This window comes from Agelaius phoeniceus, chromosome 11 (genome assembly GCF_051311805.1).
Source record: "Agelaius phoeniceus isolate bAgePho1 chromosome 11, bAgePho1.hap1, whole genome shotgun sequence".
In the NCBI taxonomy this organism is placed as follows: Eukaryota; Metazoa; Chordata; class Aves; order Passeriformes; family Icteridae; genus Agelaius; species Agelaius phoeniceus.
Window position 1 is genome coordinate 20,993,395 of NC_135275.1, and position 26,900 is coordinate 21,020,294.

The window sequence follows — 26,900 nt, forward strand, 5'->3', positions numbered from 1 at the left end:
TCTTAAGCCGGGGGAACTCTGTCCTTAAAGGATCTCTGGGCACCTAAAGGGGCTCCAGGAGAGCTGGAGAGAGACTTTGGATAAGGGATGGAGGGACAGGACACAGGGAATGGCTCCCACTGCCAGAGGGCAGGGAAGGATGGGATCTTGGGGGAAATCATTCCCTGTGAAGGTGGGAAGGGCCTGGAATGGAATTCCCAGAGCAGCTGTGGCTGCCCCTGCATCCCTGGAAATGTTCAAGGCCAGGTTGGACCCTGGGGCTTGGAGCAGCCTGGGACAGTGGAAGGTGTCCCTGCCCATGGTGCTATTTGGTGTTATTTGGTGTTATTTGGTGCTATTTGGTGTAATTTGGTGTTATTTATTCTCCCCAGGTCTCACCTCTAACCTGCCTACAGCTCTAAATGTCAGAGCCCTCCCAAGGGAGCTCCTGCTCAGCTCAGCCCTTGAGGCTCAGTTGTTTACAGAGCTCCCGGGTGGTTCCTTCAAATTCTGCTTTTACACCTCACTGAATTTCTTTAGAGGAAAACTTTGCAGAAATGACAGGTCTTGGTGCCTTTCTGATTTCAGGCATCTAAAAATCACCATTTCTGCACATTTTGGCCACAAAAATTGATAAAATCTCAACCAAACTCCTTGCCCATGAACCACTTGATTTCTAACATTTTCCCAAGCTTGCCCCAAAGTTTAATGCCTGGGAGTTGTTGCGCAGAATTCACTTGCAGTGTAATAAAAATGTGTTGAACAGATATTAATTAACCCTGCTCAGTTCATTAATTAATGGCAGCATACCTTTTCTCCTGCTTAAAATGCTTTGCCTATTCTTTTCAGCACCCCCTGAATGGGATAAAAAAATCCAAAATGCCTTTCTGTCTCTCTATGACAGTTTATTTTGGGAATGTAAGGCAAGAGGAAAACCAAGCCCTTCCTACAGCTGGTTAAAAAATGGCCAGCCCCTGATGCCAGAGGTAAGAGTCCTGTCTCCTTTGATTTTTCCTCATCTTTTCGTTTGTTTGTTTGTTTCATTATTTAGTCATTATATTAATTTCACAATATATTAATTAAGTTTCCAAAAATAGGTAAATATTAATATATCAAAGTAAATATAATAGCACAAACTCTTTGCCACACCGAGCCTCAATTCTTGGACTTCATCCTCATTGGAAATGTATGAAATTGCAGTTTAGAGAGAGAGAAACACCAATTTCTTCATACAAATAATCAAATTGCTTCAAGATATGGCTGTAGGTATGGAAAGGCTTAAAGATATGAATTGGTGAAAGAATCACTAAATACATTTGTAGACATAATCTGCAGCTTGGGGAACTGGTAAGATGCCAAAGGACTGGAAGAGGATTCCAGAACTGGAATTGCAAAATGCTCAGCATTGAATTGCACTTTTCTTCTGTTTCTGTTCCAAATCAGTAGCTGGGTGGACATTTGGTCTCGTGCAGAGTGCTGCTTTCCTGCTGAGTTAATCCTTTACCTTAATTAATCAGTCAGCTCTGAAAATCAGCTAATTTTGAGGGTAATATTTTCTGTGCTTTGGAGCAGGATAATCCAAAGAAAGCCCACATCAAGGTAAAAGGGAGAGCTGGATAAGTGCAAAATGTCACTTAAAAGGACCAAGTGGGAAGGGAGGTAGGAGAGCAGGGGGAGAGGGGAAGTTTGGAGCTCAAACACTTGAGAACCACCTTCAGATCCCTCACCAGCCAGGCCTTTGAGAGCCCAGCTTCCAGGCACAATCCTGCATTCCTTGGGATGCCAGGCTCCATCCATGCTCCAGCCTCCAGCTGGTGGCACCCTCATGGAGGATTTCTGTCATAAGCAGCTCTTTGCATTCTGCTGAGGCCAAGTTTCCCTTTTTTTTGTTGTTTTTTCTTTAAATTTTATGGAGCACCCATCCAGCATGTCTGGAGCACACAATGGCTCATCTGTGAGGCATCTTCACTCGGATGGAAAAAATATTTCTGTGATTAATTCCTGCCTAGCAAGAGCACATACAGGAGAATTTCCAGAACATATGGGCTGAATTAGCACCTGCTGGGCTGCAGAACCAGCATTTATTTGATTTAGTTGTACTTATTTTAAGTCGTTGGAGTGGGGTCCAATCTTCCATATAATTTTCTGCTGGATCAGTCCTAAACAGACCCAACCTGCATCTGGGGAAAATAGCCAGAATTTACCTGGACTGCAATTTTTCTGAACCTGCTCATTGTAGTCATTGTCACCTTTTTCTGAGTGAGATTATCTTGTTTCTCTCTCTTTGAAGGCAGCAATATTTAGAGTCTGTCACTCTTCAATTGCAGCGTTTCAATAAGGAGGAATGAAACGCTCACAGACACATTTTCAACCAGCATTTTCACAGTACTTACAGTGTGCTGTAAATGCAATTCTTCAGGCAACAAAGTGCTGGATGTTATTGCTCAATGGACAGAATGGACACTTTGGAGGGGAAAGTACAAGGGAGATGTAATAAAATATTCAGTTTGTCGCAGCACCCTGTGTGTTGGAATTCTCCCAGGAAGAATAACATCCAGATGCTTTTCACCCCGGGGCTGATTCTGATTGTCTCCTCTTTGTCAAAGCTCTCTGCCTGACCACCTGGCTGCTCACCCCAGCATCCTCCCTGCTCCTGTACATGGTGTGCTTTATTCTTCCCTTTGTCTGCACGGCTCAAAAGGGCCGGCAGAGAACGGTGGGGAATTTGGGATGAGGATGGAACACGAGCCTTGCTTCAGAGAGGGGGTTTTGTATTCAAAGGGTGTTTGTAAAAATAGAATGCATTGAGAGGATAGCAAACAGCCTGGAGGTAAAACTAAGTATGCAAAAGATATCTGTAGTGAGAGCCTCGGAAAAAATTATCAGAGGCTAAGTAATGTAATGTTGTTAATTAGTTTGCCACACACCAGCCTTACAGCCCCAGGCTGTGCTCTCATCACATTTCCAAGCTAAACAAGCTTGGGCTGGGTCAGTTCAGGGTTGGGAGAGCTCCAAGGAAAAGCTGGGGTGTTGGAAAACATCTCCTGGATGTGTGTGCTGACCCCAGAACCCCCTGGGCTGGGAAGGGGGGATCCTGCCCCTGCCAGGTGATTTCCCACCTGCAGAGCTGCCCCAGCCCTGGCCCAGCACAGGGAGGAGCTGGAGCTGCTCAGAGAGCCCAGAGGAGGCTCCAGGATGGCCCCAGGGATGGAGCAGCTCTGCTGGGAGGAAAGGCTGGCACAGCTGGGATTGTTCACCTGCACAGGAGAAGCTTTGGGCCGAGCTCAGGGTGGCCCTGCAGGGCCTGAAAGATGGAGACAATTGACAGGGGATGGAGTGATGGGACACAGGGAATGGCTTCAAACTGCCAGAGAGTGGGTTTAGATGGGTTTTTGGGAATAAATCCTTCCCTGGGAGGGTTCTGAGGCTCTGGCACAGGTGCCCAGAGCAGCTGGGGCTGCCCCTGGATCCCTGGCAGTGCCCAAGGCCAGGCTGGACATTGGGGCTGATTGGGAGCAGCCTGGGACACTGGGAGGTGTCCCTGCCATGGCAGGGGGTGGAAGCTTTAAGATCCCTCCAACTCAAGCCATTCTAGGATTCTGTGACAGATGTTCAACACTTCACAAATGCCTTTGAGGTGCTTGTGGCTGTTCATCAAACACTGGAGTGCATCCCCAAACTGTGCACTCCAAACTCCTCCATTCCTGCTCCAGAGGCAGGAGAGCCAGGCTAAATGAGAAGCAGCATCCTCCCCGTGATATCTGCTGTTCCAGCTTGCACTTGGTGATGGGATTTATATTCCCCCTGGGTATCTTCCAAACTCATCTGTTTGGGGGAATGTTTGGGTTTTTTTTCTGCTCCTCAGTGCTCCACTTAGCAGTACAGCTATTATTGTCTCCAGAGGGTAGTAATTGTAAAATCACAAGATATTTAGCTTTAAGTTATGATTGCAGCATGAAACAGGCTTTTTTTCTGTTTTCTAAAGCAGAGCAAGTAAAACTTCTTTTAATACACCAAATTCCAAGCTCTGGTCCAAATATACCCACTGTGCAGCTGCCTCTATTTCAGCAGAATTGCTGAAGAAAGTTGGTGTGTGTAGAAACACAGGCCTGGAGGAGGCACATGCTCTCCCTGTGCTCTGAGCAGCTGCCTGGGGCTTTCCAAGTGGAATTTAAGTGTTGGCTTTCAGTGGAACTTTTCCAGTGGCTCATTTTTCTTTGGCTCAGGGTGTGATGATGTTCAAAATGTTCCTGTTACTGGAGCACCTCTCCTGTGGAGCTTTTTTGATCACCTGGGGTTATCACCATCAGATTTATTTGATGGGATGGTGAAATGATGTCCCACCAGCCAGGGATGAGGTGCTGCCTCTCAGGATCCTGAAGATGCTCCAGGCCCCCAGTGTGGAGCATCCCTACACGGAACTCCTTCTGTGGCCCCTTCATGGAGAAGGATAATGACAGATTCCCAGCTCAGCAGTGCAGGGAAACTCATGGAAAACCTGAACAAACCCACCCAAAGCCACTGCTGCCACATGTGCCTGGATTTCCTGAACAGCTGGAAGAGCTCAGAGGGCTGGAAACACAACCACCACCACACAGAGAGGTGCACATCCCATTTCTGGTGAACCCATCCTCACTGCTCCCAAGAAAACAACATTTCTGCTTCTGAGTCCTGATCAGGTGCATCAGTGAGATACTAAAAAAACCTTTTATTTGTTCACTCATCACCTTTGTCAATGTTTTTCCTTGTTTTTCTCTTATCAGGAAAGAATTCAAATAGAAAATGGGACTCTCCTCATCCCCATGCTGAATCTGTCAGACTCAGGCCTCTATCAGTGCGTGGCAGAAAATAAATATGACACCATTTATGCCAATGCTGAGCTGAGGGTGATCGGTGAGTAAATGTCACTAAAATCTGCAGGTACCAGTAAAAAGGACACTTGTTGAAAAAAATTTGAATTTAAGAAAAGAGGAGATGAAACCTGGCAGTTCAAACCTGATATTTCTTTGCTTTTCGCCCATATGGAAATGTGTTTTTTTTAGTTTAATTTCATGGCTTGTTTGGGGAAAGAATCTAATCCATGTATGATCTTTATTTATTATCACATATACACCAGTTTAATGAATGCTGTTTCTCGCTTAGTTTGAGTTATTAATGGTTATTCTGCAGGTTTTTAAAGTTATTTCAGAAAGCAGGGGAAATAGTTTTAGCTATAAACAAAGAGCATATGGCAAATATGGACATAAACAAGAAACATGGAACAAGGAATCTCATTAATGACAACCAGAGATGAACATGAATGGAACTTGCTCATATATTGTAAAAGTATTCTGTTCTAGACCTCAAAATATAAAGTTTGCTCAACAGCCAAATATCAGTGAAGCTGGTAAAACAGACTTCAGGAGCACCCAATGTCTTGTGTTTTCTTCTTGTTCGAGTGGATTTTCTCATATGCTGCTGGAAAAATAAACATCTTTTCAGAAAACAGAGTAGGTCTCTGAAAAGAAAGCCAGAGTAGAACTGTGCTTGTGACCGAATACTCTCTGCAGATGGATATTTGTGGCTGGATCAGGAGTGTGAGGTTTATCCTGCTTGGGAATCTTGTTTTCCATCATGGATAGACCAGTTCTCCCAGTCTCCAGATTTCCTCAGGAAATTTTGTCAGACCACACAGTTCTAGGTGGACAGCTTTAGAAACAGAATTCTTTGGTACTTAGATACGTTTTTAACATTAGATTTAGATTTACTTTTGAAGAAATCTAAAAACCAAAACAATCATTGAATCTTCTGGCTGAACTCAAAGAGCAGAATTTGGCAAGTCCCTTTAGTAACACCTCTTCTTCCTTCTCTCTCTTTAGCTGCAGCCCCGGATTTTTCCAGAAACCCCGTGAAGAAGCTGTCTGTTGTGCAGGTTGGAGGGCAAGTTACAATCAGTTGTAAGCCCAGTGCTTCTCCCAGAGCTGCTGTTTCCTGGAGGAAGGGCGCGGAGGTTCTGCGCCACAGCAAAAGGTACGGGCAGCAACCAGCGACTGGGCCTCTGAATTTCCTCAGTTTTGACATCATTTAAAGCTGATTGAAGCCCAGCTGGCTCAGGATTGCTCTTGGCAGCTCGTTGATGGAAATGCCAGAGGCCTCTTTGTGTTCAGGGTGTCCCTGGAGCTCTGTGGGTGCAAAGCAGGGTGAGCTCGGGGCCGGAGTGAATCCCTGTGGGCGATGATCGTGTGATCCGTACATCTGTGCTCAGCATCCCTTAATCCATGGCCAGCCACGGGCTGGAGGGAATCAGCTTCACCAGGAGACAGCCAGGGAGGTGGGATGTGCCCCCAGGCTGGGGCAGAATCGCTGTGCAGCTCCACAGGCTGTACAATAAGCCCTGGCCTCCCCGGCCTGTCGCTCCTTTCAGGCAGGACTGAGCTGCTGGCCCAGCAGTGACACGGCCTCACCAACTGCCTTGGGTCAGGTGGGCTTTGGTCAGGGCTGATTCCTTATTGCTGAGCTGCCAGCAAGCATCTCCATTATTGTATTTCAGTGCCCTCAGGCACAGGGTGGAAACCCAGGGCACAGGGAATATTTCTGTGTCTGCTCTGGGGTGCCCTGAACCCCAGGGCAGCACTGACTCTGACCCTCATCCATGGAGAAAGTTTCCCAGACTTCAAGATAGACTGGAACCCACAAAAGTGTGAAATAGATTATAGAGAGTAGTGTAGGTGTATCAGTTGGTGAGAAATTGAGGTTTTGGGATTTTTAGTATATTGTGGATGGAAGCAAGATGGAGGGCACGGGTGTCATCCTGGGTTTCTTCTTCATGCTGCTTCTTCCTTCTTCTCCATGGGTTGGGTGGCATTCTGTAATTGGGCAGAAAAGTCTGCATTGGGGGCTCTTTGGGTTAAAAAGGAAAATATTCCAGGTGTCAGTTCTTAATTGGATAGTTTAGTCTTAAAAGACCTTGTGACAAGAGATTGTTGGCCATTTTGTGCCTTCTGATGAAAAGCTGCCGAACTCATGGATGTTCTTCTGTTTTACTGATAAAACTGGTAAAACTTCTGTTTTACTGATAAGAAATAACAAACACCTGAGTCCAAACATGAACCACCATCTCAAGTCCCTTCAATCCAGATCCAGAGAAACTGATAGCCCAGGGTGGGGTTGTTGGGGTGGACAATCCCCATGGAGTTGGACTCTGTGATCCTTCTGAGCCCTTCCAGCTCAGGCTTCTCCATCATTCTATAATTCCACACTAATGACAATTGAATGGGGGAATATTAAAATCCAAGGATCTTACTGACAGGACTGAGGGATATTGTATGCAACATACAGGCCTGAGGCTATTTCCATACACAAATGGAGACAGATGGATGAAATGGGCAGCAGTGTCTTCAGAAGTGCTGAGAATGTCTGAGAGTCCTTCTCAGCATCTCTTTCAGCTCACAAATATAACAGCAACCCTCTCTTGTCACCTTCTGTTGTCAGCCTTTGAAATCTATAATCAGTAATTCATGAAGCTCTGGCAGCTGAGCACCAGATTTTCACACAGGACCACTTGCTCAGCGAGGTTACTTTGGGTCACATCAGACTTGAAATGATGATAATTCTCTAAAACATTATCCCAAAGTGTGGCACAGAGAATTGTTTCCCTATGCCACGCTGCAGGGATGTACAATAGAGATAAATCACAGGAGTGTTTATGAAAGAAGGTGCAAATCTGAGAATTTTACAGGTGCTGGCAGTGGAACAGAGAAATTTGGGTGAGCAATCCATCCCATGGCCACAGAGAACTTTCCAATGGCTTTTCTCTCCTTTAGTATTGGCCATTTCATTTTCATTTTAACCTCTCACGATGAAAAACACTTTTCTAACCAGTGTTTAAACAAATCTTTATTTGTCTTCTGATTGTATTTTGATTGTATTGCCCATTCCAGAGGCTGAACTAAGTCTGGATCTTGAGGTTCCACTGCTCTGATATTCCCCACCTGATTTACTGATAAAAGAAATATTTACACACTCCTTACAGTATTTACTTGTGCTCCTGTATTAATTTACTAACAAGAATTCTGAGCACACTGTAATTTCTGAGTTTCCCAGAAGGCTCCTGCTGCTGGGCAGGAGCAAATAACAGGAGCAGGATTTACAAAGGAGACAGAGTTTAAACTCTCTGCATGCACATTATTGCCAGTGTGGCCACTGGTGCAAAGTGGGATTTATGAGGCTGTTTGATTATTAAATGACAAACTGGCTAATGCCATGGTTTAAAAAGGATGGGAAATAAATCAGGAGTACAGTGTTAGTCCAGAGATCTCCCTGACAGAAAACAAAATGAAATAAGGGTTTGTATGGCTGTAAAGTACATGGCTAATTAAAGTGCTGGAATTACACATAAAAAGAGGGAACATGGTCTGCCTTTCTCCAGATATGATTAAACCCTGACAAAGCCTATTTCTGCTCCCATTTTATTGTGCTGCAATTATAACCTTTATGGGCTCTTTTATTGGCCTTTTTTAAAATATTTGGTAGGGTTATAGTTGCTAAAAAAAGGAAAACCCAATCCCTTCCAGTTCTGGCAGCCAAACTGTGATGGGCTCATTCTTAAATAAGTCAGATCATGCAGCTACTTTTAAATTATTTAGACAAATTTAATCTTTTGTTAAAGAAATAGTGAAACCAGACCTATTCCACCCAAAGGGGGAAGAATATTCCTTCATTTTCATCTTTTTCCTTTCACTCCTGATAATAGTTTATTCCTGATAGTCCTGAATATGTGGTAACCATTCTCCCTGATCAGCTGAACTCTTGATATCACAGGAGATTACATTAAATTCAGTTTGTAAGTGTGTAAAGAGAAGTGTGCTAAATAGGAGCACTAATTATTAGATTTTCCATATTAATAGATCCACAATGAAATCTTTTTAATTAGGTTTCTTCTGAGTTCTTGAGCTCATTTTCAAGTTTCCAAAGCTGCAGTATTTGGGCCCCTGCTCTCTAAAAAATATCTTAGAATTTTTTGAAGGATAATTTTCTGCATTTCTTGCTAGGGTTCAGCAGTGAAGGCCCTCAGCCCTCAGTCCCCTCTTCAGGGCAGAGTTTTCTCCAGCCCCACTTGTCTTTCCCATCCTTTTTGTGGCTCCATTGCTCAGCTCTTCAGCAGCTTGTCTGCTCTCATTTCTGTAAAACACTTCATTGCACTTGAAGCACACATGTAAGTCCTGCAGAAAATGCCAAAATAATATTTTTTTTTTTATGTTAGATGGTGAAATAAAGCCTGAAAATACCAGTACCAGATCTGCTTATTGTTCCCAGCCCTCTCCATTGAAATTTTCAGTAATAACTCCATTCCACTGTTATTGGCAGGGGTCAGGCCCTGAGTAATGGGATCTATCCATGGTGCATGGTGTTGGCACCTGGGAGAGGGAATTCCAGGTTAGCAGCTGCAGGAATCCAAGGGAAATCCCACACCTGGCTCCTCCTGGCTGGTTTTCCCTGCTCCCTCCTCATGTGATATCCACCAGTTCAGCTTCAGGTGCTCTCTTGGGCAATTATCCTCCTTCTTTGGGTCAAAATCTGCAGAAATGGGGTTTGGGGAGCAATGCCACTTCTGTAAGGGACAGCTGCTTGGCCTTTTGGAATAAAGAACTTTTCCTGGCGTGTGCTGGGGGTTTGAGCTCAGTGTAGCAAGGAAACACAACAAAAGCCAAGCTTTGTGCTCCAAACTCCCTTCCCGTGGAGTCTGACACAGATCTCAGCTATTTTCATGTGTGTCACATCCTCAGTGCATGCAACAGGAGTTTTCTTCAGCTCTCTCCTCGCTTCTATCCCCTCGTATCCAACTGAGGAAACAGAAGAAAGGAACAATTCATATATTGAATAAAACAAATTTCCAAGTCTAGACACCGATCTCATCACAAACGTCTGCCTTCGTGCCTTCAGTGAATTCAGATCTGGGACTCTCATGGCAAACTTATTTTACAAAAATTCCTTTTGATGGAAGCATTTTGATGGAGGGAAATTGGGCCTGGTTTTGGTTTGCCAGAGAGAGGTGCTATTCCCCCAGCCTGGGCTGAGCATCCCCAAGCCCTGCAGTGAATGCATGGAAACATATGGGACTCACTTCACTCGGAATTTCAATGAGGAGAGCTGAGGGAAAACTGAGAAATGAGGTAGGCTGGAAGAATGCATTAGTCATATACAGCACTTTCCATGCATTAATAATCAGTAATAAGCAAATATTCATAATTTAAATTGGTTTTGGGGGGCCAGGCAAGAAGTGCATTTAGAGATCATAAAATATGCTCAATACTTGTTGGCTCCAAGTCTTGCTTGTAGGACACAGCTCAGTCCCAGCTCTGTGAGGGATGGGAATGGATCCTCTGCCATAAATAGGTGGTGAATTCTGTGTCCTGTGGCACTCTTGGTTTTGGTGTTTTACACTCAGGTTATTGCCATTAATCTGAGGAAACATGGGAAAACAATGAGGTGGGAAGCTGCATTTAATAAATTCCATGGAAAGTGAGTGGAGCAGATGCTGTGATGGGTGGGGGAATTATCTGGGAATTGCTGAGTTCCTGGAATATCTGGGAATTGCTGAGTTCTTGGTGTATCAGGGAATTGCTGAGTTCCTGGAGTATCTGGGAATTGCTGAGTTCCTGGAGAGTATCTGGGAATTGTTGAGTTCCTGGAGTATCTGGGAATTGCTGAATTCCTGGAGTCTCTGGGAATTGCTGAGTTCTTGGTGTATCTGGGAATTGCTGAGTTCCTGGAGAGTATCTGGGAATTGCTGAGTTCTTGGTGTATCTGGGAATTGCTGAGTTCCTGGAGTATCTGGGAATTGCTGAGTTCCTGGAGCTGCCCCTTGGATCCCAGGCCCAGGGGTTCTCCTGCTGCCAGGGGACAGCCAGGACCCAGCAGGTTTCCTTAGGATCTGTTCTCCCACCACCCTCTGGGCCACCCCTTGCTTGTGCTTTCCTTCTGCTCCTCCACTGCTCACAGCCAGATTCCAAAATCAGGAGCTTTTTAACACATTTAAACTTTTTTTTTTTCTTTTTTTGTTATTTCAGAAAAAGGATTGTTTTGTGTCTGTGGAATGAGACAAATTGGAATTAGGCAAATTAGAATTAGACAAACGGAGTTAAAAAGTCTGCAGCTCCTCCTGAGGGGCAGCTCCAACCTCTGTTCTCTGGGACAGGGACAGGGAATGGCTGGAGCTGTGTTAGGGCAGGTTTAGGTTGGATTTTTAGGAAAGGTTCTTCCTTCAGAGGGTGCTGGCACTGCCCAGGCTCCCCAGGGAATGGGCACAGCCCCAGAACTCCAGGAGATTTAGGAAAACCCTCCCAGGGGTGCCCAGGGTGGGATTTTGGGGTTGGATTCTGATCCTTGTGGGTCCCTCCCAGCTCACCTTGTGCTGTGATTATTGGTAAACAGGAGAAGTCCTCACTCAATGCCCTGATCAAACACAAAATGCATTGTCTGTGAAGCAGCGTTTCAGCTCCAGCCAATTTGAGCAGAAATGTGTCAGGACAGTTCAGCAAACTTCAGGGAAACATTTCAATTACCAGAATGTCAATGCTGTTGGTTTAGCTTCAGAATATCTGTTATCCTTAAAAATAAACAAAAAAAAAAATCTGCTTGGGGAGGAATCAAGACCAAATGGATAGAAAATTCTAAAATTTGCACTAGTCTGCTAACAAAGGAGGAGATTGATGGCACTTGACTATTCTTTAGCTGAAGTCAATATGCAGCCTAAGGGAGTTATTTACTTGTTCTTGGCAGGTGCCTCCCTCTCAAATGAGACACCAAACTTAGATGAGCAAAGCTGAGGGAATGAAATCCATCCACAGTGTCTGAAAAAACCCACAACTGCCTTGAAGTCAAAGCAGATGAGTGGCACAGGCAAAGAGGAGCCAGGCTGCTTAGTGCCACAAGCCACCCTGCTTTCCTCATCCACTGCTTGCACAAAAAGTACCCCAGATATTTGCATGCAGGTGCCCAGTTTCATATAAAATCTATTTTTCTTATGATATTCCAGAACTTACTGTTCTATTCCCAGCTTTCTACAGCAATGCAGTTGGGTGAATAGCACTGGGATATTAATTTTACTATTATTTTAGTTTTTAAGTCTGGTTTTTGAAGCCTGGATTAAGTGTGTCTCTGTTTTTATCCTCCTTGCTTCTCCACCACGAGGAGTTTTGCATAGCTTTGATGAGATGCCTTAACCCTTCTATCTTATCAGTGTCTGTGTGCTTGTAAAGAAGTTCATTTCCTATTTTAGTATTTAAATAGAGCACTTGAAGTGTGGGCACCAGCAATCAGAGCAATTCCAGCTATCTCAGACGCCACTGCTGAAAGTCAACACGAATACAAATTAAGCTTATCTGTTGATGAAATCCCACTTTTGCCTGGAGAACCAATGGGATTGATTCCACCTCTGCTAAATTTGATGAATCACTTCAGCTCCATTCCTTGCTTACAAACAGATTGACAGGAATCAAAAGCACAGATTTTACCTGCCTGTTTCCACTGTTTGGTCTGAAGTTACTCTTTAAGACATGAAAACTCCTACAAAACCCGGGGTTGCTGTTTAGAGGTGTTTTTATCTCTGAAACCCCAGTGTCACAGCACATTTGGTGCTAACCAGACAAACCCCACCATGACACCATTCCCCAGGGAATGCTGAGAGCTGCAGGAAGTATTTTCTAGCTAAAAATATCCAGTGCTGGCACCACAGTGGTCCTGGTTTCAGACAGAAAAGAGAAGGGAATTGCAGAGAACTGGGAGAGGCAGTTCCAATGCATTTACTGAGGATTTATTTGCTCTCAGCAGGGGAGTTTGTGAGGTTTTTGGGGTTTGTCTGGTTTTGGTGTTGGTTGTAGGCATTTTCCAGTGCCGCTGGATCTGGGAGGAGCATCACTCATGGCAGCAGCCACAGGAATCACCAGAACTGGTGACTTTGGCAGAAGAGAAGTTTTACAATCAAAGGCTTTTCAGAAAACACCCCAAACTCTCCTGAAGTGCCTTCAGCCTTTCCTTCTTCTCCATCTTTCTGGTTATTTTGTTCTTGTTCCCCACGCTGAGAGCGAAGGCAGGGGAATGGAAAATTTGACTGAAAGATGAGAAGGGAGATAAGGAGAGAAGGAAGAAGGAGCACGGGTGATGGGAAGAAAAAAAAGAAATACTTTATTTTTCCTTCTTTATCTTATTTCTCTTTGTTTCTCCCCTTTCTTCTCCCTCTGTTCTGTTTCCATTTGAAGTCAAGGCACTGCAGAGTAACGAGGAGGCAGGAGGGGACCCCCATTGCTACCTGACCCAGGCAGCAGCCAGAAGATACTGGTGCAGGGGAAGACAGGAGAAAAGGGTTTTTCCTTTCTTTTCTCTCTTCTTGGAGAGTTCCACAAGGGAACAGGCCAACAAACCTAATTTCACCCTGTACTGCTGAGTGCTCAGTGCCAGTGTTTAGCACACCAGGTAATGGGAGCGTGGAGGGAGTAAATGAAGCAGATGTTCTCACGTGAAAAAGAGGATTTATTACAGCTCCCCTCTGCAGGACACCTCTCTAATGCAACTTGAAATTGTTCCCTCTCATGTTACAGCAGCCTTGTTAAGGGGAGCCTTTCCAAGGGGCTGTCCTGCATGCTGAGATGTCCCAGGAAATCTGTTACTCTTCCCTGTCACAAGGAATTGCAATAATCCAACCCCCAGGGAGTGTCAGTGCTGTTCCCTCTCTCCCTTCCAGCTCGTGTCCTGTCCCTGCTCCATGCACATTTTCTGATGGATGTTCAGGATTCCATCCAAAACCAGATAATCTCATTGGATTTTTTTCTTTTCCACTGAGCAGGCTGGGAATCAAGGTTCCTAATTAGGAGTTTGCAGGAAAAAAAAATAATGAGAGAATTTTACCTTCTGTGCTTCTCTTCCAATCCAAGTTCTGCTGCAATGCACATTGTTGCTGCTGATATTGCTGCAGCATCCAAAATGCCAGTGTGGGATGGAAAATATGCACCAGATTTGGAAAACCTGCACCAGATTTGGAAAGCATGCTCCAAATTTGGAAAACATGCTCCAAATATGGAAAACCTGCACCAGATTTGGAAAACCTGCACCAAATTTGGAAAGCATGCACCAAATTTGGAAAACCTGCACCAAATTTGGAAAGCATGCACCAAATTTGGAAAACATGTTCCAAATATGGAAAACCTGCACCAGATTTGGAAAACCTGCACCAAATTTGGAAAGCATGCACCAAATATGGAAAACAGGCTCCAAATTTGAAAATCTGCACCAAATTTGGAGAACCTGCACCAAATTTTGAAAGCATGCACCAAATTTGGAAAACATGCCCCGGATTTGGGAAAAAATGCACCAGATTTGCTGCACAGGCACCAAATCAAGGATTGTGATTCCCAGAGTTCTCAAAGAAAGTGTGACATTGGAGGGAAGAGATCAAGGTGTGTTGGGGAGGCGACATAAAGGACATTGATTAACGCAGAATGTCCCAGGTTGGGAGGGATCCTCGAGGAGCATCCAAGTCCAGCTGCTGGCCCTGCACAGGACAATGTGGTGGGCACAGGGACAGGCATGATGGACAAAGAATCTTCCAGGGAGGAATTCCTGGATTTCTGGGGCCATTTGGAGCGGGAAGGGTCATGTAGTGAGAGCACTGTTGAAAAGCACCTTGAAGGATCTGTAGGAGGCCACAAACAGCTCTGGTTTGGGATTTTGGGAGACAAACAAGGGTTGCTCTTTCATTGCTTCTTTTCCACAAGAGCTAAAAATCTTCCCAGATTTTCACTGAAAGAGAACTCTGGAAAAGGAAAGGAAAAGCTGAAGGGACACACATAAGTGACAGAATGTGACTAACACATCCAAAAGACAGAAACTTTCTGTGCAAGGATGCGGGTCTGGGGCTCCAGTGAACCACATTCTATCCCCATCATTGTCACTCAAACTGGGCTTAAATTCACCAGCCCAGGGAGGATTGCCCCAGGTTTCCTGCAGGTCCAGGGGGAGCCCAACCAACAGGCATAAGAAATTAGAGGTGATGGACCTGGCTGGATGGGGTTTGGAGCACCCTGGGGTAGGGGAACGTGTCCCTGCCCATGGCAGGGGTGGAATGGGATGGGCTCTAAGGTCCCTTCCACTCCAAACCATCCTGGCATCCTCTGATTCTATTTTGGGGGTTTCTGGTCTCTGATTCTATTCCAGGGTCTCTGAATTCCAAGCAGGGCCATGCTGGTGTCAGCTGTTTGTTGTCTGGACAGAATTCTTTAAGGTTACCAGAGGGTTTTATGGTTTTGTGCTCCTGAAATGTGTTCTGACAAGGAGAGGGAAGCAGCTTCCTGCAAGTGAATGAAACTCCCACGCAGAGGGCAATTCAGGCCCTTCTGTACTGCTTAAATTCTACTAAAATCCCATATTAAGGGCTTAGTTTTACATCTGGAGTGAATTTAGTTGTGTGAAGGGCTGAGTCAGAGCTCCTGATAGTGCCTGGATCATAAAAATGATGATTAATGGTGGGATTAGAATAGTGGCAGTGTGGCCATCCCATCCTGCACTGGAACAGCTTTTGTCTGATGTAGTGGAGTTACAAAGATTTCATAAAACCAGCAGAACTTGGAAGATAAAGAAATTGGCAGCTGTTTTATTTGGCAATTCTGTTCCTTTTCTGCTTTTCTTTCCCATACACACAGAGGTGCTGTTGCCAAGTATTCCCTGGCTGCCAGCTCTGGGATGTGTCACTACAAGACATTTGGGCACATTTGGGTGCTTTTGTCACTTTTTTTCTTTGGCCATCACAGAGGAACATCTGCCTCACATTTAATCCTTGAGTGTGTTACAGACAGGGCAAAACAATTTTTGCTATTTTATGTTAAAGGCAGTAGCAGCTCCTGAAAATCCTGTGTTTTCTCTGGAATCTGTATGGAGTACAGCTCAGTTCAGAGGGCTGTATATATTTACATAAATAAATATTTGTGGTCCCAATTGCAGGGATTTGATGCAAAAATAATTCTATTTTTAGGAAGAGGGGAGAATTTTAAGAAATAGGATGGAAGAGTTCTAGCGTCACGTTTAATAATTTCTAATAATATTATTTTCTACAATATTTTAATAAGACTATTCAGCTGGATTGTGTAATTTTGTTTTGATCCAAATAGTTAAAAGATTATAATGACATTTATTTGATTTCCAGTTAATTGTCAGTCAACCCTGAAGCTCATTTATATCAGCATGCAGATAAGGAAAATCTTTTAAGCGCAGTTTATTAAATGGCAACACTATTAGCATACAAATTATGCTCAGAATAGAATAAACAGGTACAAAGATCATTAACATATGATACAGACAGTCAGATCTCAGATGGGATTCAGTGGGACCTTTTCAAAAATACCAGGGCTGTCAGCAGCAGGGACAAGTCATTCACTCAGCCAAACTTTGCTCACATTTCCATCTGCATAAATCACTGCTAATTCCGAGTCGTTGGGGAGTTGTGCTCATCTTTCTGCCCCTCACTCACTTCCCTTTGTAGTTTTTTAATGCAGCCTCTCCTGCTCCTCAATCTTGGTAAAATTAGAGGAGTCAGATATTGTCTCAGTGTCTGGCAGCATGTCTGGAGAAATTTATAAACAATATATCTTTGCACAGCCTGGAAATAAAGAGGGGGTTTGCTCCTGAGCAGCAAAGGGAGGCTGAGCAGACATGGCTTCAAATAGGATTTCTCAGATAATAAAAATTACTTTGCCTCTGATTTCATCAGATCCAGATTCCTCTCTTTTTATCAGCACAGTGCCGTGATGAGGCTTCAATAATGCTGGGAGGTGTCAGATGTGAGAGCAGACAGGAGACAAGGAGAGGGAATCTGTACAAAGTATCAGGGTTACTTTATTTGGAAAAGAATTACATCCTTGAAGGGAGAGCTGCCCTTCTGGCAGTGCTGAAAGCTGCAGAATCCACCCAGTTTTACACGGATCCAGCTCAAGATTTTGATGGGGATTTCAAAGCCCTTTGCTGTTTGAATCCATGCATTTCATATCCATGAATTAACATCCCCCTCTCCCAAAAACAGATTGGCTGAACAATGCAGCAATGCACAAAGCCACCCCTGCTGCACTTTTAAATCTAATGACTTGACACCTCTTTCTTTTCTCAGATTTTATTTCTTCCTTCAGCCTTGTTAAATACATATTATTCTTTCATGCTCTTAAGATCAAAGCAAATAGCCATCAACAACCTTTTGTTCACACAAGACAACACGCTCGGAGATGGTTTGTTTGGCCTGGTTAATTAAAAGCTGTACCTATCATCCCTGCTTGATTTCTCAAGTTCTTTACTTAAAAAGTATGTGTGACAATTTTAATGAGCTCTCACCTCTTCCCCACAGCCTCTGGCTTCTGCACAAACTTTGCAAACTCTTCTTTTTGAACATCACACGGAGCTGTGGCTGCAGCAGATCCCGGGGAAGCTGTTTGTTTTCCCTGCCTGCACATGGTGCTCATCTCCTGATGGAATCACTCAGAGGGGAATTTCAATATTTATATCTGATGGGTTTAAAGTAAAAGAGGGTGAGGTTAGATTAGGAATGAGGAAGAAATATTTCACATTGCTGGTGACAAAATGCTGGCACAGGTGCCCAGAGCAGCTGGGGCTGCCCCTGGTTCCCTGGCAGTGCCCAAGGCCAGGCTGGACAGGGCTGGGAGCACCTGGGACAGTGGGAGGTGTCCCTGCCCATGAGCTGGATGATCTTTAAGGTCCCTTGCAACCCAAACCATTTCACAATTCTATATGGAATAATATTTCTTTGCATTCCCAACTCACCCTGTGTGCAGGAACTTTGCACAAATAGTCAGAACTGGATTTCCATCTCTTCTTTTGCTTGGTTTAATTAAGCTGCTCACCCAGAGGTAGCACCAGGCAGGAGCACAGGAGAAAGCAGGACTGATGAGGATTCAAGCATTTTGTAATCAGAAATGCCAGCTCAGAGTTAGGCTGGGCTTAAGCAATCCCTTGGTGCCTCAGAGATTTATGAACTCAGCTGGGCCCTGAGTTCTTCCTTCTCCTCCTTCTTTCACAGTCCTGCATTTATCAGATCTACTTCACATCTTGTGTTTTTGGGCCTTTGACAGGCACTTATTTACTTATTGAGAGAAGTCCAGTTTTCCTGGCAGACAAAATATTGTCCTTGCATTGTGTTGGACAAGTTAAACTTTTCTGTCTCGTCACAGCACTTGGAATTACCTTGTCTTGTGATGCAGCTGCTAAGAATTATTATCTATAGCCTTCACACAGCCTCAAATGTTGTGAAAAGGAATGGTTTCCAGCAGGTGAGACGTGCCTTTCACAGCTTCTTTTTAAACCATTTGTCAGAGCTTGATCCAAAGCCCATTAAAGACAATATTCCCACAGCCTTGTGCATCACAGCTCCCTGATTTGGGGGAGAAATGGGAGAGGGCAAAGTGCAGCCCCTCTGAACCCACCCAGGGCACTCAGTCGTGGCTCTGAGGGAGTTTAGGGCAACTTTGCTGTTCTTGGCACCCGGGGCAGCGTTTCAGAGGCTGCTGTTGTTTTTCTTCCATTTGAAATGCAGCATCTTGATTTTCTGCTGTGCTCTGTCTTCCCACCCCTCTCCCGACACAGATCTCAGGACAGCTGGAAATTTCTCACTTTTAAAAACATTTTTTTTGTCATTCCTTTCCCCACTAAACTAATTACTCTGGAGTTCTTTGTGCTGTTACACAAATTCTGCCTGAGTGTTTTATTTACTCCTCGCTCTAATTGTTGTTAGGTAGCGTGACCTGTTTCAAACAACTCAGGAGCTTTTATTTTGCAGATTTTCTCTCTGCTAAGCTCCTTTTTGATCCATTAAAAGAGCCATTCCATCCTCAGCCTGCCCAGCCATTGAAATATTGTTTCAGAGCAGCATTTCTTCAGATCAAACGTGACACTGTCAGCTCCTGAGTGGGTACAAACCCCTCTTAGTGGCTAAATGAGAGAGATGGGAATTATCGAGGTCTCAATTCATCATGAAGAATACAGGGATGAAAAATCTGAGGCATGACCAAACTTCAGTGGAAAAGCTGTAACCAGAATCCACAGGGGCTAAGATGGAGCTTTCAAAGCTTCTCCCCTTTGCTATTCTGTATTTTACTGTCTGTTTTTTCCTGTGTATTTACCTACATTGGAGCTTTTGGGGTTGGAGATTGTCTTTTTAATTTTTTTTTTGCTTTATGCCACTTCTGGATTTTAATTTGCACCTAAGAGCTTTTAGGTACAACTGCAGTAAAAGTAACAGGTCATCAATATTTGATGGAGAGAAAGACACTGAGGTGGCTTGTTATGAATTATTATTCAGGTGCCCAATTTCTGAGCATTTGCTGATTCACACTGGAATCTCTTTGGATGCTGTTTGATGAACACCATATGTTACCCAGCCACTCCATTGCATCCCCTATTTTATCACCAGCAGTTTTTCTGGGGGCTGGTGCAAGCTGATGGGAAGAAAAGCATCATTAATGCAAAAAAATATTGCAGAGGCAGAAGGGAAATACTTGGAAATGTTTCTTCATGTTCAAAGCTGCCTTTGGAACAGTCACAGTGTGTGAGGGAGAGGACCCAGGGCTGCTGTGTTGATGCACAGCTGTGACACCAGCTCAGCTCCTGGGATCACAGGATTGTGGAATATCCTGAGAAGGAAGGAACCCACAAGGACCAGAAACTGCCCCAGGTGCCAAGATCCAGCTCCTGGCCCTGCCCAGACACCCCAAATCCACCTGGGCATCCCTGGGAGGGTTTCCCAACTCCCCCAGAGCTCTGGCAGCCTCAGGGCTGTGCCCATTCCCTGGGCAGCCTGGGCAGTGCCAGCAGCCTCTGGGGGAAGAACCTTTCCCAAAAATCCAACCCAAACCTTCCCTGGCACAGCTTCACTCCCCCTTCCTTATCCAAACAATACCCTTCAGCTGACACATCCCTGTATGAGGAGGGGACTTTGCCTCCTCCTCTTTTGCTCTGTTCCTGGTCAAAATGATGGATTATTAAACCTGAACTTATTCCCTCACTGTACCACAAGGGGCAAACCCAGAGCTGCTGCAGCACCTGGTGATTATTGCCAAGGAAACAAAGATTTTTCACTCGAGCCCAAATCCCTTCCCCTCCCAGCTGCACAGGGACATCTCTGCTTGTCCTGGTCCCAGATCCACCCTGCCCTGCTCAGCAGCAGATCTTTGTTAAGATCTGCTTCATTTTCATTTTCATTTTCCCTCTAATTTTATGAATTCCCACGGGGAAAGGTCAGATGAGGGTGGGACATGTGAAATTAGGGGGATATAATCCAGAAGATCACCAGAAATCCAAGCTTAGTGCTTTTCCTTCCCAGCTGAGCTGTTGGGAGGTGTAACAGGAGCAGGACAAGGTCTGATGTGTGTTCCACTTGCAGTTACAGATGTAAAAATGCCAGAATGGGAAACAGAAACACACTGTGATGGGTTTTTTGTGTGTTTAATGGTTCTGATGCTGCTGCCAGCTCCAACTTCTGCTCTTGTGATTGTTCATTTCCTTTAATAATTCAGTACATCACCCAATCTTATGTTGTTAGTAATAAATATTAAATACCCAAGCTGTGATGCATGAATTAGATATTTTCTATTTTATGAAAGGAGCCTTGTATTAGAGTTAAATGTCAATTAAATGAGGGATATAAAAAATGATGCAGTGCTGCTGTGAGTGAATGGAGCCTGGTTTCCTGTGGAGTTGTGGCTTACACTGAATTTATTTGTGTAAGGAAATGTGGCATTTGGTTGCAGATTCTCTGATGCCTGTTGAGGACTGAGCTTAGTGGCAAGAGGAGGTGCACAGAGGGACCCTCACCCCATTTTTATGAAACTTCCAGGACCTTCATGTCTTAAATTTCTTCTAAACTCAGAAAAAAATTTGTTCGAGTTCCACATTTACCCGATGGATGTTGAAGAACTGGGGGGAAAAGTCCCAAAATATGACAGAAAAATATTTTCTGTGCTGAAGTTCGTTGCTAATTAGGCCGTGGTTTGAAAATCCTCTACTTTTGGGTGTGTGTTCTGTGTGATTCTGTAGAAAATCCCCCAAATCCTGAAGTCCTGCCCTTGTATGTGACAGCAGAAGGGTGCCAGGCACAGTGACAGCTTATCCCAGGAAATCACATCCAATCCTTCTCCTGACTTACATCCCAAAGCATCTCAATAACATGAAAAAATAAAATATGAACAAGCTCAAAAATTAATTTTGTCCATAAAACTCAGGAGTGGTCCTGAAATTACCATTAAATGCAATTTCCCCAATTCTCTGCACACTGATATGAACAACTCAGCGACTCCAGGGTGGTTTGGAGGCCCCATGAGACAGGGATGGATTTGATTTGGCTCCTTGGCTTGTGAGGTGGCATTAGAGCATCTCAGCCAGTCTGATAATATCTTTTAATAATCCTGACAGAACTCCACGGGCAGCTGGGCTCACACACAACCTTAGCTTGGCTTAGGAGCAGTGGGATCTGTAAAATAAAATCAAAAAATACAACAAAACCATGGTAAAATAGAACACAAGTAAGTAGCAAGTTGAGTCTTTTGACTTTTTTCTTGAGATTCCAGATTTTGCTGGAAGAAAGCCACCTGGAAAAGTGAATGATCAACCCCAGTTTGCCAATAAAGCATTTCCAATCTAGAAATTAAAAAGCAGAAGAGGTGAAAATTGGTTAACACAGATTCAGCTTACTGTAGAAAAGAAAAATCATGATGGAAACGTTTAGATATTAAAAGCAGCGCTGCATTTCTGTTACTATTCCTCTGCCAGGAGTCTCTTTTATTTCCATTTTCCTATTGTTGCCCAGGAAAGTTGTGGATTCCCCATCCCTGGAAGTGGCCAAGGCCAGGTGGGACAGGGCTTGGGGCCACCTGGAATGGTGAAAGGTGTCCCTGTCCCTGTCCATGGCAGGGGGTGGGATGAGCTTGAAGATCCCACCCAACCCAAGCCATCCTGGGATTCTGGGGCTCCATTTTGTTTGTTTTTCCCCAGGGTGGTGCTCCTGGAGGATGGCAGCCTCAGGATCTCCAACATCTCCAAGGTGGATGCTGGGGTTTACACTTGTGTCGCCACAAACCAGTTTGGAACTGCCAGAAACTCAGGGAACCTGATTGTGAAAGGTATTTCAGAATTTCCTTCTTTTGTGGACTGAGATGAGCTTCAGAAACCCTTTCCAACCCAAGGGTCTCTGATTTTGTAACTATTTTATTTTAATATCCTTCTTTTCAGCAGAATCAGAATGGTCCTGCAGTGTGAGCTCCTCCTTAACTTTGCATCTGGCAAAAATATTTTCAATATTCACTTTCTGACAGAGCAATTAGCACTGATACAGCTCAGAGTGTGACCTGAGATGGGGCTGCAGCACAGCCAGCAATGAAAACACCAAGAACTTCAGAGTTTCTGCAGCTCTGACCTCATTGAGGTTCTCCCCCTTTCACATGTCCCATACATTGTGGAAATATGGGAAAATCCCATTAAAACAGGAAAAAAAAACCCCTTATTTTGTTTGGCATTTATGAAGTTTATTAAAACACCAAGTAACAACATGGTATAAAAATGATCTTGTTTGCAGGGAACATTTGTTTTTGTTTCCCCTCTGGAGAAGTTTGGGCTGTTCAATTATAGGCCTCATTGCTTCAGCATTATTTTCAACTGAAATGTCAGAACTTGGGAAAGCATAGCTAATGTGCAAATTAAGTTTATTGCTGCTCATTGAGTTGTTTATTCTTTGTGGGAGAAGTCTTTATTACACCTCCAGCACTCACATCTCCCCTCTTTTCTCCTCTGGAATGGGATTTGCCATATAATGCATGTTTGCTGTTGCTAAGCAAGATAGATGGATAAGACAGAACCAAGAGCTTTTAAGAAGCTTTTAAAAGTATTTGAGATAAAAGTTTTGAAGACAAGCCCATAAAAGAAGTAAAAAATATCACCCAAGTGAACATTCTGAATTAGTGGGGATGAGGAGGATACAACAAGAGGTGCAAGAGGATGGAATACCATAATAAATTCATTTATTTTTTGTTATCACAACTAAAAAACACACCTCATGCCCAAAGCCAGTGTAATTCCCAAAAGAACAGTTTTCAAGATCTATTTGGTGGAGGTAAACAGTTTCAGGCCAATAATAAAGGAGATTTCTTATGATAGCAGCAGTGTCCAAGGCCAGGCTGGATGGGGCTTGGAGCACCCTGGGGCAGTAGAAGGTGTCCCTGCCATGGCAGGGGTGGCACTGGGTGGGATTTAAGGTCCTTTCCAACCCAAATCCTTTCCAGAATTCTGCGATTTAAGATTCACCTAAATTCTGGATTAAGCTGTGACGAGCATTGAACTAACCCAGCTCGTGCAAATTCCCTTCTCCTCCTCTCACATTATTTTCAGATCATATTAATATTGTTGAAGTGATTCTGCTCTCATTTTCTACGTGTGTCTAAATTCTCACTTTATAACACTTGCATGCACAAAAGCTTTATTCAAAGGAATTGCTTACAACAAAGTGGTTGTTATCTCTAATCTGTCTGCCAGTCATATCAACAAAAGTGCAGCCATATAAACCCATTTCTTTCCCCTTCAGTGAGCTGATACTTCCCTTCATAAGAGCTGCAAGTTTGGGTCTCCATGTAATGGGTTAAAAATGATCAAATTAATAATTTTCCTGCCTGGAATGTCTTTGAAGCTGTAACTTGAGCAGTGCTGTGGAGGAAAGTGCCACTGACATTAACAAAGATTAAGGATGTCAATGTCTAAAGTAAGTGGAGATGTGCAGCAATTTTGCTTTTGCTGCAGTTTTTGGCCAGGATAATTCTTCAAGTTTGGAGAACCATGGGCATGTTTTTAAGAGAATTCTGTAGTTTTTGACTGAAATCATAACTATTGATTATGGGCTTTATGAAGTAGTATAATTTAGAGTGTTCCTAATATAAATATAAACTAATTTAGAGTGTTCCTCTCCCATCTGCTCACTCTCAGGCACACAATGTGGCCGTGGTACTGCCACAGGAGTGGTCTAAAATCATCTCTATATTAGAGAGAATTCCCTTTATTACAGAACATTTGGGCCAGTTTGAAATCATTTCCCGAATGGCACAAACCTCCTTCCATAACTGCTATTTTTATAAGCACTTTAATTAAAAACATGTAATCTTTTTGTCTCCTCAGAAAGGACTGTGATCACTGTTCCCCCCTCTGACACAGATGCAACAGTTGGAGAGAGCATTGTCCTGCCATGCCAGGTGTCCCACGACCCCTCCCTGCACGTGGGCTTCTCGTGGTCGTTCAATGGCCAGAGGATTGATTTGAGCAGAGGAATCCATCACTTTGAAAGGATTGGAAGGGTGAGTTTCCCAAAGTCCTTCATGAAACTCTTTGCCACAGTCTTTACACGACACGAATGTTTATCATAATTCCTCCCTCGCTCTTTATGTGCCTGGCAAATCACTGTTTCTTTACAAGGGCTGCAAACATTTATTTTTCTTCCCTAAATTTCATAAAGGCGCTTGAGTTATTTGTGAAGCCATAATAAAAATGTCCCCATGAAAGAAACTGATGATAGCTATGAATATTTTAATTTAAAAGCTGAATTTTGTATTAATATTGAGCAATTTATAAAAATGCCCAGTATGGAAAGCATGTTGTGAGTGATTAGTTTGCTTTTTTTTTTTTTTTTTTTAATCTCTCCAGGAATCTGCTGGGGATTTGATGATAAGAAATATTCAGCTGCATCATTCTGGGAAATATGTATGCATGGTGCAAACTTCTTTAGACACTCAATCTGCAACAGCAGATATAATTGTTAGAGGTATGTCTGTAAGGGAGACACACTTATCTTCTAGAGGAATTAGGAATTCTTAACATCAGCTATTGTTTAAATAGCTCCTAGGATGTCAATTCCACATCTCAATAGTGAAATGTTCCCTTTCTTTTACTCTTGGCCCCAAAATTGTGGCCAGCATGATCCTGGTGTTCAGCCAACCTCAGGAGAACCTCTGGAGTTCTGCCCTGGTGTCTTTGGCAAAAATTTTGGGCCACACAGATGGGAGGGAAGTCCTCTAACTTCAGCAGTGTTGTTATTTCCTTCAGGCATCTCTGGGTCACTGTGCAAGCTGGGAAAATCAAAATACCTCATTCCTTTCCCCTATTTGGAGATAATATGAAATAATATTTTCTAACTCAGCTTTTTACTGCCAGCAGTGAGGAAATGCTGTCATGGGAGCAGGTTTGTAAACCCTAGGAGAAATCAGAAATCTGTGTAGTGCACTATCCTGCATTCCTTCTGAACCTCAGTTTTGATTGAATTCAGTAGGAATTCTCAGGCTGTTCAATGGTTCAACAAAAGACAACACTGGGTGCCTTTCTTTGTCAGACACAAAGAAGAAATCATTCCTTTGTTTGTAGTTTTCATGTTAGCGACATCAAGACATTAATTTTCCTGACTCATAAAAATGAAATCCAGGCATGGAGCCATCATTTAGGGATTGTGCAGCTTTTATGACACTGCAGCTTCATGAATAATTCCTCTGACTTGAGAAAGTAAGAATTGCCCAACCCGTTCCAGCGGTGAATCTTCTCTTCCCAATACTTTCCTCTTAAAATGCTGATCGTGTCAGGCCCTCCAGGTCCACCAGAAGATGTTAAAGTTGAACATGTTTCTAGCACAACTGCTGGGTTATCCTGGAAGCCTGGAGCAGATAACAACAGCCCAGTGCAGATCTACAGTGTCCAGACCAGGACTCCCTTCTCGGTGGGATGGCAGGCGGTCGCCACAGGTGAGCAATTTGGGACTTGCCTTGGATTTTTTATTTAGTGTGTAACGTTAATTACCTCAAAAACCCATTGTTGGTGTCATATTTGCCTTCAGCTCCTGAGGTCATTAATGGCAGGACTCACAAGGCCACCGTGGTGGATTTAAGCCCCTGGGTTGAGTACGAGTTCCGTGTGGTCGCCAGCAACAGCGTTGGGATCGGGGAGCCCAGCAGGCCCTCAGCTCTCCTGAAAACCAAAGCAGCAGGTGAGGCCCTGCTTCCTGCCAGGCTTTGCTCTCCTGAAAACCAAAGCAGCAGGTGAGGCCCTGCTTCCTGCCAGGCTTTGCTCTCCTGAAAACCAAAGCAGCAGGTGAGGCCCTGCTTCCTGCCAGGCTTTTCCGGCTCTCAGCTGTGGGAATTTCATTTACCCAATTCCACTGGCGGGGATCCAACGTGTTCCACAAGAATGCGTTACTGGATGGGACTTGGAGCAACCTGGGATTGATGCCTCAGGTTTGAGCTTTTCTATTTTTCACATTCTGTGCTGCTTTAGTGTGCAGTTCTGAGCTTCACATCAGGGCATGGTGAGCTCTGTGCACAGAGCAGGGACACAAAACAATTCCTGCTCCAGCTGGGCACCAAGGACAAATGACCCAAATCTCAGCCCAAGAGCACAAACCCCGTGGGCTGGAGAGAGAAAAACAAGGATGGGACTGCAGGGGCTAAAGCTGGGATGGGACAATGAACTGCAAGGTGCAAATGGAGCAGAACTGATCCCAGGGACAGAGCCCGTGCCCGGCCGTGCATTTTGGGGCCATTTTGGTTCATCTTGGGTTCATTTTGGGGCCATTTTGGTTCATCTTGGGTGCAGCCCTGGCTGGGCTCTTGTGCTGCCCCAGGTGGGTCCATGGAGGAGATGCTTTGAATCAATCCCTGCTCTATTCTGTAACTCCATCCAGCCTCTGCTCTAGGGCAGCCTGCACAAGGCATCAGGATAGTGGACGGTGTCCCTGCCCATGGCAGGAGTGGGACTCCATGGGCTTTAAGGTCCCTTCCAACCCAAACCCCTCTGGCATTCCACGATAAAAGCTGGAGTTATCCTGTCTTCCTCCCTTTAATGTGTCCCAATCAACCTTTCACTCAAGCAATTGGGCA

The 26,900-nt window shown here is 44.2% G+C and overlaps 1 protein-coding gene across 4 annotated transcripts in view; it reads left to right on the forward strand.

The window, feature by feature from the left end:
- CNTN6 (contactin 6) overlaps positions 1-26,900 on the forward strand; it is a 131,339-nt gene that overhangs the window by 90,149 nt on the left and 14,290 nt on the right. For all 4 annotated transcript variants that reach the window (XM_077184629.1, XM_077184627.1, XM_077184628.1 and 1 more), the window contains 8 exons: positions 829-965; positions 4,743-4,872; positions 5,838-5,988; positions 21,997-22,124; positions 24,163-24,338; positions 24,685-24,802; positions 25,611-25,769; positions 25,862-26,011. In XM_077184629.1, the coding sequence (XP_077040744.1) occupies positions 829-965; positions 4,743-4,872; positions 5,838-5,988; positions 21,997-22,124; positions 24,163-24,338; positions 24,685-24,802; positions 25,611-25,769; positions 25,862-26,011 (1,149 nt within the window). The remainder of the gene's footprint in view (positions 1-828; positions 966-4,742; positions 4,873-5,837; positions 5,989-21,996; positions 22,125-24,162; positions 24,339-24,684; positions 24,803-25,610; positions 25,770-25,861; positions 26,012-26,900) is intronic.